The sequence below is a fragment of the Pituophis catenifer genome, unplaced genomic scaffold (assembly GCF_029215685.1).
Source record: "Pituophis catenifer annectens isolate HBS135680 unplaced genomic scaffold, rPitCat1.0.hap2 SCAF_10, whole genome shotgun sequence".
Classification (NCBI taxonomy): domain Eukaryota; kingdom Metazoa; phylum Chordata; class Lepidosauria; order Squamata; family Colubridae; genus Pituophis; species Pituophis catenifer.
Genome location: NW_027256890.1, coordinates 12,356,668 through 12,372,216, shown reverse-complemented (window position 1 = coordinate 12,372,216; position 15,549 = coordinate 12,356,668). Strand labels below are relative to the sequence as shown.

The 15,549-nt window shown below is 46.8% G+C and overlaps 1 protein-coding gene across 1 annotated transcript; it reads right to left on the bottom strand.

The window, feature by feature from the left end:
* Positions 1–7,367: 7,367 nt before the first annotated feature.
* On the bottom strand, positions 7,368–14,688 carry SRRM4 (serine/arginine repetitive matrix 4). Its single transcript, XM_070951095.1, has 6 exons — positions 14,680–14,688; positions 13,619–13,953; positions 12,396–12,587; positions 9,581–9,687; positions 9,105–9,249; positions 7,368–7,665 (listed from the first exon to the last, which is right to left on the bottom strand). The coding sequence occupies exons 1-6, from the start codon at positions 14,686–14,688 to the stop codon at positions 7,368–7,370; spliced, it is 1,086 nt and encodes a 361-aa protein (XP_070807196.1).
* Between the last annotated feature and the right edge of the window lie 861 nt (positions 14,689–15,549).

The following is a 15,549-nucleotide window of genomic DNA, read 5'->3' as shown; positions in this document are numbered from 1 at the left end:
CTCCCTCCCTTCCTTTCTTCCTTTTCCTTTCTTCTTTCCATTCTTCCGTCCTCCCTCCCTTTCTTTCTCCCTCCTTCCCTCTCTCTCCTCCTCCCTCCCTTCTATCCTCCCTGCTTTCCTTCCTTTCTCCCTTTCCCTCCCTCCCTCTCCCTTCCTTCCTCCTTCCTTCCCTCCCTTCCTTTCCTTTCTTCCTTTTCCTTTCTTTCCATCCTTCCTTCCTCCCCCTACCCTCCTATCCCTCCCTCCCCTATTTCCTTTATTATTACCCTCCAAAATTGTTGTTCTTTTATCTTATTAAAGCTCCAGTCACTGCCACTTGTCACCTTTCTGAGTAGACTTCTGTAAGCTTCCGTGGAACTTATAACTATTAATTATTCAGAATTAGGTTTATTGTATTTAATCAGAGCGCTACCCGTTGACGAAAATAATAACACATTTCAAATGGGAACATCTGCTTCCCACAACACTTTCCACAGACCATTTCATTCCTTTCGAGTTAATCAGATATGCTCACCACCAATATCTACCTGGACCCATCTAGGATTAAGCCGTAATAAATTTGTTCCTCTCCAATTTTACTTTGCAGCTTAAACGGCTTACTGGAATGCAGATTCTTCTGCCTGCCTGCAGATCTCAAAGGTGCCTTAATTTTATTTTATTTTATTATTATTATTTTTTTAAATTCCACTGTTTGAAATGCAGGGAAGGATACCGAGTCCCAGTTAATATCTTTTGCATTGGCCTCCATTTCTCCCCAAAAAATCCATTTCATTAGACCCTTTTAAAAAATAAAGATTCGCTCGAGCAGAATTTGAGTCTGATGGATTACGCGGATGACCTCATCGGATTCCTTCGGGAGGGTCTGCCAATTCTTGAAGATGTTTTTCGACCTCGGTGGCTTGATCTACAGCCCTGGGACTTTCTGATGACTCTCATCCAAGAACGAACCGAATTTGACAACATTTAATTTTTCCAAAATCAGCCGAGCAGGGGCAGGTAGTCACTTAACTTTGCTACCGGTTCGCAAATGTGAGCGCGGGGCCTTCCGTGCATGCACAGAGCGTCAAAAACGGGATATGATGACATCCGGGCGAGTGGGTGGAGCCTCCCTCAGTCGCTGCTACCAATTCGCCCGAACCAGATAGAACTGTCGGAATACCACCACTGCAGCTGAGGTCAGCTAAGTTCTCTGTCACCAAGAACTTTTAAAAGACATAAAATGAAGCTAGGGGAAAAAAAGAGACTGTTTCCGACTAGAACACTAGCGAGTCTCATCTCGCAGGAACGTATTTTTTGAAGATCCTTCAAATCAACATTGACCCCAAGTGACATCCTGTATCGATCCCTACAGTTTTCTTGGCAAGGATTAGGGTTAAGGTTAGGGTTTCCGGAACCACAGCGCGCTGAACAGAATGAACTTGCAATCTAGGCGGTCAGGATTGGATTGGGTGTTGAGTACAGGAGTATCAAACTCAATTTCATTGAGAGCCGCATCAGAGTTGTGTTTGACCTTGGAGGGGGGGCAGAGGGGGCATGGTCAGCTCGACGTCACTCGTGTTGTGGGCGCCTGTGGTGGCCCGAACGCTCTGCCAGCAAAAACGGGTTCCCAAGCAACGGCTTCCTATAACCCTCTGCCAGTGAAAACGGAGCTGGAGAGGGCCGCCGGTGGCCCTCCCGAGCCAGTGGTGGGATTAAAATAATTTAACAACTGGTTCTCTGCCCTAATGATTGGCTGGGTGGGTGTGGCCAGGGTGGGCGTGACCTGGGGAAGTGACAGGCAGCATTCGGCTTCCTGCACCCCCCTGGGAGCAAAAATGGGCTGCGGTGGGGGGGTGTCACCAGTGGTGGGTTTCAAATTTTTTTACTTCCGGTTTTACTACCGGCTTGATGGGTGTGGCAGGGAAAGGATACTGTAAATTCTCCGTTCCCTCCCCAATCCAGGGGAAGGTTACTGCAAAATCCCCATTTCCTCCCGATCAGCTGGGACTCGGGAGGCAGAGAATAGATGTGGGCAGGGCCAGTCAGAATTTTTACTACCGGTTCTCCGAACTACTCAAAATTTCCGCTACCGGTTCTCCAGAATTGGTCAGAACCTGCTGAAATCCACCTCTGGGCACCTCCACCCCGTTCCTGGTTTTGGGCCTAGTAGGCCTCCCTGCATTTACCTGGGAGCCAAGACAGGGTGTGTGGGGACTGCTGGAAGGGGAGGGGAGGAGCAGAGCCAGCCAGCAATTTAACAACCGGTTTTCTCGAACCGGCTGAATCCAACCAGTGTCCCAAGCTCCATTTTTGCTGGCAGAGGCACCGCTGGCTGGTCCTTTGCTGTTTCCAGGGGAGCCCTGCGGGCCAGATCTAAGGACCCCTGTAGGCCACATCCAGCCCACGGGCCTTGAGTTCGACGCCCCTGGTCTAGTATGTGTAGATTTCTCTGACATTGTACGCTGTACCCTAAAAACAAGATAAAAATAAACATAGGATAGAAAGAGGGTGGACACCTTTCAACTTTCGGTGATGGAGAAGGCTACTGAGAATATTGTGGAAAACCAAAAAAAACCAACTTGCGGATCGTCGAACAAACCCAACCCAGAATTCTCATGGGAAGCACAAATTATTGCAGGTCGGACAGATTATGCAAAGATCTGGGCCTGTGAATTTCTGGGAAGGGAAAACCACATCACAGCAATGAAATACTGCAGGTGTTGTTGTGTGTTTTCTTTTTCTTTTCCTTTTTTGGTTTCTTTTTTTTTTTTAATTGGCTCCTTTGCACGTGTTACATGAACTCCGGTGGGAATATCAAAGAATACAGAGAGATCCAAGGTAGCATTTAAAATCGGAAAGTCAGGGGAAACCTTTGTTTTCCAGCCGCTCGGTTGCCAAGGACGAAGGCAAAACAGGAAGTGCGGTCGCTGCCCTCATTCAGTCCTTGCTCATTCATTGAAATGAATGAACTCATCGTGGGATTGTACAGTATGCCAAACAATGAGACGCTTCTAGAATGTGCTGGAAGGTGAGCCTGTTTCCTTTCCTTTCCTTTCTCTTTTTTCTTTCCTCCCTTTCTTCTTCCTTTCCTTTTCTTCTCTCCTTTTCCTTTCCTCCCTTTCTTCCATTCCTTCTTTCCTTCCCTTCCCTTCCCTCCCTTTCTTTTCTTTTCCTTTCCTCACTTTCTTCTTCTTCCTTTCCTTTCCTTCCCTTCCTTTTCTCTTTTCATTTCCTTTCCTTTCCTATTTTCCTTTCCTTTCTTTCTCCTTTCCTTTTTCTTTCCTCCCTTTCTTCTTCCTTTCCTTTCCTTCTCTCCCTTTCCTTTCCTTTCTTTTTTCTTTTTCTTTCCTCCCTTTCTTCCATTCCTTCTCTTTCCTTCCCTTCCCTTCCCTTCCTTTCTTTTCTCTTTTCCTTTCCTCACTTTCTTCTTCTTCCTTCCCTTCCTTTTCTTTTCATTTCCTTTCCTATTTTCTTCCTTTCTTTTTCCTTTTCTTTTTCTTTCCTCCCTTTCTTCTTTTCCTTTCCTTCTCTCTTTCCTTTCCTTTTTTCTTTCCTCCCTTTCTTCCATTCCTTCTCTCCCTTTCCTTCACTTCCCTCCTTTTCCTTTTCCTTTTCTTTTCTCTTTTCCTTTCCTTTCCTCACTTTCTTCTTCTTCCTTTCCTTCCCTGCCTCTCCTTTCTCCTTCCCTTTCTCCTTTCCTTTTTAAAAAGTACAGGTAGTCCTCGACTTATGGCCAAGGTTGAGCCCAAAATTTACGTTGCTGAGTGGAAGATTCGTTTAAGTGAGTTTTGCTCCATTTCTTGCCACGATTGTCAAGTCCTCCGTGACTTTCTCAGGTGGCTTCCGCCAAGCAAAGTCAACGCATGGGGGTGGGGTGGGGTGGGGAGGCAGGTTTGCTAATGGCCAGATGATTCGCTGAACAACGGCAGTAGGTTGCTTAAGAATCGTAACAAAAAAGATTGTACAATTGGGCACAACTCCGATATAACCACTGCCTTGTTTAGCAATGAAAAATCTGGTTCCCATTGTGGTAGGAATATTTCTAGATTGGTAGTCTGAATCTGAGCCAGACTAGGTAAAATACTGTAAATATCTTATCTAGATAAGTATCTTATCTAGTCTAGAGCCAGAAAGATGTAGGTAGTTCAATGGCATTCAAGTGGGAATGAAGGAGAAACTTCCCAACAGTGAGGACAATTAACCAGTGGAACAGCTTGCCACAAGGAGTTGTGGGGTGCCTCAATACTGGAGGTTTTTAAAGAAGAGACTGGACAACCACTTGTCTGAAATGGTTTAGGGCAGTGACGGCTAACTTTTTGCCGTCACATGCCAAAAGTGGGGGGAGTACGGGGGGGTTTGCACACGTGCATGCCCACACGCATAATTCAATGCGACCCGCCCCCCCACACACCTGTGTGCGTGACCCCTCTGCGCTCCCCCCGCTTTTGGCATGCGATGGCACGGTGGGCCCAGTAGGCCCGTTTTTTCGCCCTCCCCAGGCTCCAGAGGCTTTCTAGAAGCCTGGGGAGGACGCAAACTGCCTTCCCCACCCGCACGGAGGCCCTCTGGAGGCTGTAAACAGCCCATTTCCTGACTTCTGGTGGGTCCGGAAGGGCCAAAAATCAGGTGGCCGGCGCGCGCATGTGTGCTGGAGCTGAGCTAGGGCAACGCTCACGTGCCCACAGATATGGCTCCGTGTGCCACCTGTGATGGTTTAGGGTCTCCTGCTTGAGCAGGGACAAGATGACCTCCAAAGTCCCTTCCGGCTTCTATTCCGAGTGATTGATTGAGGATCACACCTTGCTGGTGTAATGATTGCGGACTAATTCCCTGTTTGACTCCTCTCCCTGGATGCTGTAATGGTTGTAAGGATAAAAAACAGTCACAAGAAGTCACTTTTTTCAGTGACATTTTTTTTCACGTTGTTAAATCAAGGAATACCTGTAGGCGTATTTTATTCGATCTCTTCTTCTTAGCTGCTTTATGGCTCCAATTATTTAAAACAGAACAGAACAAAAACAGAACAAAACAAAGAGGAGAATAGCCCTGATCACCGAGACATCATGTCTGTTTCTTTGAGGAGAAAAAACCAACCAGGTTTGGAAGTTGGCTTAGCGGGCGCCACCATTAAGCCGGGTTTTTCTTCTTTGTGTTAGATGGTGAGAAGCAGCTGCTCGAAGCAGCTGAAGAGATTGGTAGGCTGAAATGTAACTTGTGGGTCTCCAAGCCAATCAAACCCCCAAATCTTTCTGTCAGGCTTGGACGCCATCTTTTTCATTGGATCCTCAGGCCTGCCAGGTTTATTACTGTGGGAAACTGGGAGGGGGGAATTGTGTGGAGCATGGGTGATATAGATAAAGGTTCCCCTCACGCATATGTGCTAGCCGTTCCCGACTCTAGGGGGCGGTGCTCATCTCCGTTTCCAAGCTGAAGAGCCAGCGCCGTCCGAAGACGTCTCCGTGGTCCTGTGGCTGGCATGACTCAACGCCAAAGGCGCACGGAATAGGTGGTCCCTATTTTTCTACTTGCATTTTTTACCTGCTTTCGAACTGCTAGGTTGGCAGAAGCCGGGACAAGTCACGGGAGCTCACCCCGTTACGCGGCACTAGGGATTTGAACCGCTGAACTGCCGAACCTTTTGATCGACAAGCTCAGTGTCTTAGCAACTGAACCACTGCATCCCGATGATATATAATAACATTCCTTTCTCAGAAAGTCAAGGCCATCTTGCCCTGCACCTGGAGGGGTGTGGCTGGGAAGCATCTCCAGCTGGAGATTGGACCACATGATGGACAGGTGGGTGATTGGCAGGGACTTGGACTTTCCTTTGGGTGGGGAAAACCTGGAAACTTTCAGATTAGGTTTTTTTCCAGACGTGCCAATATGACATCTCTTAATAAAATGGAGCTTTGAAGAACTTCAAGCCTCGGAGTTTTCTTTCGTTGAGGGTGTTCCTTGGAACCCTGATAACAACATAACAATACTAAAACAAAAAGCAAAAATGCAATAAATTAAAAATCGATAATGGCAGTGCCACCATTTTCCGCTCATTCCAACAGAATGGTCGAGCTAATAAATAATGAATAAATAACGCAAGAAAGAGAAAACAAAGCTGAATTGACAGAGCAAAGAGAGGGATTGTTAGGTGTCCCTGGAGTAGCCCCTCTAAGTAAGGTCCTCCTTTTGGGGTGGGTGGGCTAGACCTCGGTGGCTTGACTCGTTGGGAGAAGGTGGTAAGGTATGTATTTATTTGGCCCTCTGGTCTTGAAATATAGGTAGTCCTCGACTTACAACCCCCAATGGGTCCAAATATCCATCGCTAAGCGAGACAGTGGTTACGTGAGTTTTGCCCTGTTTTACGACCTTTCTTCCCGCAACCATTCAGGGAAACTCTGCAAGTTGTTCACTTAGTGACATGGTTGTTAAGGGAATCTGGCTTCCCTATTGTCAGAAGGTTGCAAAAGGGAATCACATGACCCCGGGATGCTGCAACCGTCATAAATACGAACCAGTGGCCAAGTAACCGAATTTGGATCACAAATGGTTGTAAGTGTGAAAAAATGGTCGCAAGTCACTTTTTTCCAATACCGTCGTAACAGTCACTGAACAAAGTGTTGTAAGTTGAGGACTACCTGTAGAGAGCTAGTCAGTGGGAGGCAGGTGGGAAGGGAACGGATGACATATATCCCGTATGGCTCAGACATTCTGGGGCTTGTACGGAAGGACATCCTTCCTAGCATGAAGGAGAAGTTGAGAGGTTTCCACCTTTCCATTTCTGTAGAAGAACCAGAGACATCTTCTCGGTGGTCTCCTCCATTGACCCAATGAGCTTGCCACCCCACCCCCAAAAAAATCAATCGTATTTCTCGCTTGGCCCTACATTGTTCCATGCCACCCCCACCCAAAGAGGTTCTGTTGACGCAAAAAGAAGCAAAGCCGCAGACCGAGAGCCGGTGTTTGGTGGAAACTCAACCACAACCAGAGTGAGGGCCAGAAGACGGGGACCACATGACATTGGAAAGGGAGGTCTTCCTTTCAGACTTTGCCCCTACCCCAGGCAATGATAGGCTACATGATTCCAAGAACTTGATGGATGGAGGATCATCTGGAGAAGATTGTCCCTTTGGGTGGGTCCCTTTCCACAAACCGAAGGCCGGCGTGTGGTGGAAACGCAACCACAAGCAGAGTGAGGGCCAGAAAAATGTCTACAACGGCGACCGCATGACATTGGAGAGGGAGGTCTTCCATTCAGACGTTCTCCCTACCCCAGGGCCATGGTAGGCTACATGATTCCAAGAACTTGATGGATGGAGGATCATCTGGAGAAGGTTGTCCCTTTGGGTGGGTTGGAGTAGAGGCAGATGATTGCAATCCACAACGCAGGGCGGCTACGAACGCCGCAAACTGTCATAGCTGCCCACCGAGGCAGAACTGTGGCTGCTGCTGCTGCTGCTTCGGCTACTACTTCGCGGACGGCTTCTCCCTCCGCTACTCCGGCTTCGGCTGCTCTTGGCGTAACTACTCCAACTCCGGCTGCAGCTGGTCCTATCGCTGGAGTAACTGCGGCTCCGGGCTGGAGAGTAACCGAGACAGCTGTATCCTGAGGAGTAAACGCTCGAACTGCCGGGAGAGGAGGAGGAGGAGGAAGGACTCGGTCTGTAGTAAGGGATGGGGCGCTTTCGGGCACTGGAGAGGGAAAATCGAGAGGGAGGGGGAGAGAGGCATGAGATTTAGGTCCACTGTTCCCTTTCTATCCTTTCTTTACAAATAGGAAACACAACACACCCCAGATGTTCCTGCTGTCTTGGTTTTGCTGAAAACAAGGGAAAAGATTTAAGTTGTGATTTATGGGTTATCTTTTCCTTTCCTTTCCTTTCCTTTCCTTTCCTTTCCTTTCCTTTCCTTTCCTTTCCTTTCCTTTCCTTTCCTTTCCTTTCTTTTTTCTTTTTCTTTCCTCCCTTTCTTCCTTTCCTTTCCTTCTCTCTCTTTCCTTTCTTTTTTCTTTTCTTTTTCTTTCCTTTCCTCTTTTCCTTTCCTTTCCTCCTTTTCTTCTTTTTCCTTTCCTTTCCTTCCCTTCCCTTCCCTTCCTTTCCTTCCCTTCCCTTCCCTCGCTTTCCTTTCTTTTTTCTTTTTCTTTCCTCCCTTTCTTCTTCCTTTCCTTTCCTTGTCTCTCTTTCCTTTCTTTTATTTTTCTTTCCTTTCCTCTTTTCCTTTCCTTCCTTTCTTCTTTTTCCTTTCCTTTCCTTTCCTTCCCTTCCTTTCCTTTCCCTTCCCTTCTTTTTTCTTTTCTTTTCTTTTCTTTTCTTTTCTTCTTTTCTTTTCTTTTCTTTTCTTTTCTTTTCTTTTTCTTTCCTTTCCTCTTTTCCTTTCCTTTCCTCCTTTTCTTCTTTTTCCTTTCCTTTCCTTTCCTTCCCTTCCTTTCCTTTCCCTTCCCTTCTTTTTTCTTTTTTTCTTTTCTTTTCTTTTCTCTTCTTTTCTTTTCTTTTCTTTTCTTTTCTTTTCTTTTCTTTTCTTTTCTTTTCTTTTCCTTTCCTTTCCTTCCCTTCCCTTCCCTTCCCTTCTATTTTCCATTTCCTTCCCTCCTGTAAAATTATATTACACTGTTGTATTGTTCGTGTTTTTTACTTGTTTGTATTTGTATTTTCTTTTTCTTTTTTCCTTTTTTATTTGTGTTTTTTAAAGTTGGAAAACGTTCAATAAAAACTATTTTTTAAAAAAGGAAAATAGGTAGTAGATAGTAGATAGATGGATGGATGGATGGATGGATGGATGGATGGATGATAGGTAAACAGTAGATAGAAAGATGAAAGATAGATAGATAGATAGATAGATAGATAGATAGAGAAAGAGAGAGATAACAATAGATTTAGATTTATAGACTGCTTCACAGGGCTTCCCAGCCCTCTCTAAGCGGTTTACAGAATCAGCCTATTGCCCCTAACAATCTGGGTCCTCATTTTAACCACCTCTAAAGGACGGAAGGCTGAGTCAACCTTGAGCCTGGTGAGATTCGAACTGCCAAATTGCAGGCAGCGGCAGTCAGCAGAAGCAGCCTGCAGTCCTGCGCTCTAACCACTGCGCCACCGCGGCTCATAGGGATAGAGACAAAAGACCCCCCCCCTTACCTGGTTATCCGCCGGGCTTCCAAGTGGCTGGGAGAATCTCTCCGACGCTTCCTCATGGGGGAATAGCATTGTTTGCGGCGGTGGCGGCCCTGATGCCGGTGGGACTCCTTCCCACTGGAGCCGTAACTGTGATCTTGTTCACGACCTCTGAGAAAAGACATTTCCAGGAAGGTTAGGCGCTGTCTTGATGATGGGGTCGGGAAGCAAGATTGCTGAACCCAGATTGTGAGGATCTAACTCTACAAATGTGGTTTGTATACTTGGCTGAATGACAGGTCATCCTCAATTTACGACCACAATGGAGCCCCAGAGTTTTGTGGCTACGCGAGACAGTCTTTTTGCTTAGGGCATCCTCTGAATGGGATTCCCCTTCAGTTTACAATAATCCAGGGTTGAAATCTGCAAGGTGGATCCCAGGGCACTGGGTGGATTTCCAGTGGGGGGAGGGGGGGTCAGGGATGTTTAGACCTACCTGCCAGGCTTATATTGAGAATAGCTGGGGCTGCGTCGGGATCTTGAATTCCTGCCTCCAGTCGCTCTCTTGCAGGATTTAGGGGAGTAACTGGGAGAACGGGAAGAGAGTCTGAGAAGAGAAGAGGGGTTTAAGAGAGTATGGAGAAAAGCAGGGATTTGCTTCTGGTCCAGACTGGTCCTTTCCTTTCTTCCTGCGTTACACTCTCCCTCTCTTCTCCCCTCTCTCCCTCCCTCCCTTCCTCTCTTAGCCCTCCCTCCTGCCTTTCCTTCTTCCTTCCTCTCCATGGAATACCTTCCTTCCTTCCTTCCCTCCCTCCCCCCTCCCTCCCTTCCCCCTTCCTTCCTTCCTTCCTTCCTCTCCATGGAATTCCTTCCTTCCTTCCTGTGTTACACCCTCCCTCTCTTCTTCGCTCCCTCCCTCCCTCTTTTAGCCCTCCCTCCCTCCTTTCCTTCTTCCTTTCTCTCCATGGAATACCTTCCTTCCTTCCTTCCTTCCTGCATTACACCCTCCCTCTCTTCTTCCCTCCCTCCCTCCTTTCCTTCTTCCTTCCTCTCCATGGAATACCTTCCTTCTTTCCTTCCTTCCTTCCTTCCTTCCTTCCTTCCTTCCTTCCTTCCTTCCTTCCTTCCTTCCTCTCCATGGAATTCCTTCCTTCCTTCCTGTGTTACACCCTCCCTCTCTTCTTCGCTCCCTCCCTCCCTCTTTTAGCCCTCCCTCCCTCCTTTCCTTCTTCCTTTCTCTCCATGGAATACCTTCCTTCCTTCCTGCATTACACCCTCCCTCTCTTCTTCCCTCCCTCCCTCCTTTCTTTCTTCTTTCCTCTCCATGGAATACCTTCCTTCCTTCCTGCATTACACCCTCCCTCTCTTCTTCCCTCCCTCCCTCCTTTCCTTCTTCCTTCCTCTCCATGGAATACCTTCCTTCCTTCCTTCCTTCCTTCCTTCCTTCCTTCCTTCCTTCTTTCCTTCCTTAGTTACATCCTCCCGCTCTTCTTCCCTCCCTCCCTCCCTCCCTCCCTCTTTTAGCCCTCCCTCCCTCCTTTCCTTCTTCCTTCCTTCCTTCCTTCCTTCCTTCCTTCCTTCCTTCCTTCCTTCCTTCCTTCTTTCCTGGTTTGATGAGCTAAAATGATGAGACCGAAAGCAGATTCATACATTGCATTAAATGGCTACATGGTTTGTTTACTTCTGGTTTAGTAGATATGCAAATCCACCCACATTATATGCAAATCAGACCATTACTTCTTGGTCACCAAACTGTGACTTAAAAAGCCCTTTTGTAGGATTATGCTTATATAAACGTGCTTGCTTCTGCCAGGTTATTCAAAATTCTTGGCAAATCTGGTTTACTGTGATGTGCACAACAGGTTTAGCCGTTTGTGGATGGCCGAGAAAAAGAAACGCTTCTGATTTTATAGGGACAACCCCAAAAGCAGCGAGAGGTTAGAACGTAAGCAGTTTTTGCATCTGGGGAAGAAATTCTGGAAAGAATTTTTACAATTGAAGGCAATAAATGAATACAACTCAGGTTGAATTGCGAGCCTCTGAGCTTGGTTGTTTTGTTTGTTTGCAGGCATTTCATTACCTGACTTAATAACATCATCCATCCCATGTGAGGGAAGGAGGGCTTTGCTGCTCCCTGTTTATCTACAGTGACAGGCCCTGCCAACGATGGTGGTGGTATGTTTTTTCCAGTGGTGAAATCCAATTTTTTTTTTTACTACCGGTTCTGTGGGCGTGGCTTGGTGGGCGTGGTGTGGCTTGGTGGGCGTGGCTTGGTGGGCATGGCAGGGGAAGGATACTGCAAAATCTCCATTCCCACCCCACTCCAGGGGAAGGATACTGCAAAATCCCCATTCCCTCCCCGCTCCAGGGGAAGGATACTGCAAAATCCCCATTCCCTTCCCGCTCCAGGGGAAGGATACTGCAAAATCTCCATTCCCTCCCCGCTCCAGGGGAAGGATACTGCAAAATCTCCATTCCCATCCCACTCCAGGGGAAGGATACTGCAAAATCTCCATTCCCTCCCCGCTCCAGGGGAAGGATACTGCAAAATCTCCATTCCCATCCCACTCCAGGGGAAGGATACTGCAAAATCCCCATTCCCTCCCCGCTCCAGGGGAAGGATACTGCAAAATCTCCATTCCCTCCCCGCTCCAGGGGAAGGATACTGCAAAATTCCCATTCCCTCCCCGCTCCAGGGGAAGGATACTGCAAAATCCTCATTCCCAACCCACTCCAGGAGAAGGATACTGTAAAATCCCCGTTCCCACCCCACTCCAGGGGAAGGATACTGCAAAATCCCCATTCCCTCCGGGGAATGTGGCCGGCATGACTCAATGCCAAAGGCGCATGGAACGCTCTTACCTTCCCACCAAAGGTGGTCCCTATTTTTTCTACTGGCATTTTTTACCTGCTTTCGAACTGCTAGGTTGGCAGAAGCTGGGACAAGGAACGGGAGCTCACCCCATTACACGGCACTAGGGATTCGAACCACTGAACTGCCGGCCTTTCGATCAACAAGCTCAGCATCTTAGCCACTGATCCACCGCATCCTTCCCTTGAGTAGTTTGGTCTAGTAGCTAAGGCACTAAGCTAGAAAGCTGGAGACTGTGAGTTCTAGTCCCATCTCAGCCATGAAAGCCAACTGGATGACCTTGGGCCAACCGCCAGGAGATGGCGAGTTCTAGTCCCAATGTTGCTGTGGTGGGAAAAATTGGAGGAGGTAGGTATGTGTTCACCGCCACGAGTTATTCGTAAAAATAAGAAACGCAGGGTGCAAATAAATAAAATAAACAAATTACCCAGCAGATTATTCACCTTGATTTTGATGAACAACAAGACGGGCTTGGTGAAGATCTGCGTCCCACAGAGTGGCTAGACTCCAGAGATGACCTGCTAGAAGGAGATACATTTCGAAGACATGGCTGAAGTGGAGAACTGGAAAATGTCGGCGAGACAATGTTGGCCTTCTTCTTTCCGAGAGGCTCAAGAGACGGCCAAGGCTCTCCACTGAAAAGAGAAGGTTTTCCAGAAAGGACAGTGATTCTAGATGGCCGGAGACCTGTGAGGATGTACATCTTTTACAAGACACACAGCTTTCAAAAACAGAAAAGTCCACCTCCTTTCTGAGGAGAGCACATCTTTCTCCTTCTGTCCTTTCTCCTTCTGTCCTGGCCGCTTTTTACACACTTGAGAGTGTTTTAACAAATTGTGTCACTGTGTTATTTGGTGGCAGCAGCGCCTCACATAGAAAGTCCCTACAGAGAGTGGTGAGGACAGTGGAGAAGATTACAGGAAGCTTGTTTCCTGTTATTCAGGATATTGCTTAAAAGCGCTATGTGCTTAGAGCTCGAAGCATCATTTCGACCCCACACACCCACTTTTCTGTCTGTTTCTGTTGCTCCCCTCCGGGAGGAGGTTTCAAAGTATCTCTAGCAGGACTACCAGATTCTGAAACAGCTTTCTTCCCTATGCCATCCATCTGGTAAACTCACAAGATTCGTTTTTCTCTTCATGTACATGGATACATTAATTTAATTATTTAAAATAAAATTCAAAAAAATATTTTAAGTTTTGTCATTCACATTTCATTTTGTCCCTCCTTTGGCATCCTTTTTTTAACAATTCTGTTTCACCACCGGCCCACGGGATGCTTAGATCTGGCCCTCAGGGCTGCCCTGGAAACAGCAAAGGACTGGTCCACCGTGCCTCTGCCAGTGAAAATGGAGCTCGGGAGGGCTGCCGGCGGCCCTCCCGAGCTCCGTTTTTGCTAGCAGAGGATTGCAGGAGGCCGTTTCAGCTGAAAACGGAGCTCAGGAGCCCGTTTTCGCTGGCCGAGCGCTCGGGCGCACCACGGGTGCCCCCGACACAAGTGACGTCGAGCTGGCCATGCCCACCCAGGCTCCCTGAGGTCAAACACAACCCTGATGGGGCCCTCAATGAAATTGAGTTTGACATGCCTGTCATAGACCCTCACCAAGAGTCGGACATGACTGAACGGCTAACATCCTTATCACCTCCTGAAGAAAACTATTACTTACTTTTGATCTTTGCACAGATCCCGGGGAGACGGACTCGGCTCTTCTAAAACCACTCCTTTGGATTGGGAGCTGTAGCTGTGCAGTGAATTCCCCGAATCGGGACTGCTGACACTGCTGGCCTTCCCGGAAGAGAAGGCCTGGCCGAAGCCATCGGGGGCTTCACCCTTGGTTTCTTGGCTGCCTTTTGACCTGGATGTGCTGGTCTGAACGGAAGGAGGGGAAGAGGTTGCATTGCCCGAATCGTATTCGTGAGCATCTCCGTTCTCTTTGATTTGGTTGCCCAACTGGCCTGCTGTTTTTTTAAAGAGGCCAGTTGCAGACCTGGAATTTGAGATCTGTAACCAAAAAGAGACATGTTTTGCCAGGATTTAATTCTCGGACCCACAAAAAGAAAAGACAAATCCTCCCCCAAAAATTGGGTGGTGTGTGTAAGACGTTGGGCTCTATTTACTTGCTTGACCGATTCACCCTTTTTATTTTTGTTATTCTGGTGTTTTTGTTCTTAATTACCATTAGGATTCTGTCTGTAATCTAAGGCAAAGAAGGAGGAAAGTTAGAAGGTAAGAAACAGAAAGAAAGGAAGGAAGGAAGGAAGAAAAAAGAAAGAAGAAAGAAAGAAAGAAAGAAGAAAGGAAGGAAGGAAGGAAGGAAGAAAAAGAAAGGAAGGAAGGAAGGAAGGAAGGAAGGAAGGGAAAGAAAGAAAGAAAGAAAGAAAGAAAGAAAGAAAGAAAGAAAGAAAGAAAGAAAGAAAGAAAGTTTGAACTCAAATCACATCTATCTAAAAGAAAGAAATGCATATGTCGCTGTCTTTTTTTTTCTCTCTCCCCCAGATATAATCGGAAAGTTTTTAAATCATGCAAAGAATATTAATAGCATGCGGTCCATGTTGACGGAAAAGTGTCTCTGTATAATGTTTTTATAAGGTAGAAATCAAAGGAGGTTAAGAAAATGTAAGAAAAACCTTAAACAAACCAAAAGAGACAAAAAGAAGCAATAGAAATAGATTGTCACAGGAAAAAAAAAAGTTGTAGAAATTAGACAAAATGGTACAAAAATCCTACTGGCGCCATCCAGGCAAATTTGTGTGTTTCTGTTGTTCTATTCAAACTGAACAATTGTCTGAATGCTTGAATCAATCATGGTTAAACTGTAGCCCAGTTTGCCAGGTCTATATTCTGTCAGCCCTCCAAGGTAGACAGGTCAGGAACTAACTTTCTTTTTATGAGCCTGTAATCCCTTGCTCCAAGGTGAGGTCAGGGCAACTGAATAGAGCTGAGCATTTCCTGGCCGGTTGCCCTTCCTGATGCCTATGCGGAGTTCACAGCAGAAATTTTCTCATTGCTCATTCTGATAGAGAAACACCTGTCGCCACCTAGGATTGAACTCTCAACTTTCTGAGTGAGAGGCAAGTGTAGGCCACCGGGCTGTTCAAACATCACAGACAATACCCTCCCTTATTCTCATGAAGAGAGTTAGATTCCTAGTCTCATCTACCTTGAAGGGCTGATGGGAAGAAAATCATGTCTCTCTAGGCTAAGTTAAGGTTTACTTAATGGTACTGATTTTTTTTCTTCAGAGACATGTTTACTCTTCGGCAGATCTTGCAAAATCTTACGGGATTTGGGACAACTGCAGGGTGGGGCAGCCAAGGCGCTATGAGAAAGCATATGTCTATGGAGATTCTCAGTCATCCAGGTCATGGTTGGTCCAAAAATGCTTTTTCCAAACGGCAACTGGAATTTCTTCATTGTTCCTTGAAGACCTTTCGCTTTCTCATCCAAGAAGCTTCTTCAGTTCTGAAGAAGAGCTGAAACTGGGAACTGAAGAAGCTTCTTGAATGAGAAGTGAAAGGTCTTCAAGGAAAAGCAAAGAAAATCCCAGTTCCGAAATTCCTCCTGAGAAAGTGTATGACATCATTTCTGTCTTAGAAC

Coding starts and splice junctions, on each gene's coding strand:
- SRRM4 (XM_070951095.1), bottom strand. Junction 12,588..13,618: donor GATCTGTGCAAAGATCAAAA/GTAAGTAATAGT, acceptor TTCTCTTTTCAG/TGGAGAGCCTTGGCCGTCTC. Junction 7,666..9,104: donor GAAGCCCGGCGGATAACCAG/GTAAGGGGGGGG, acceptor TTCCCTCTCCAG/TGCCCGAAAGCGCCCCATCC.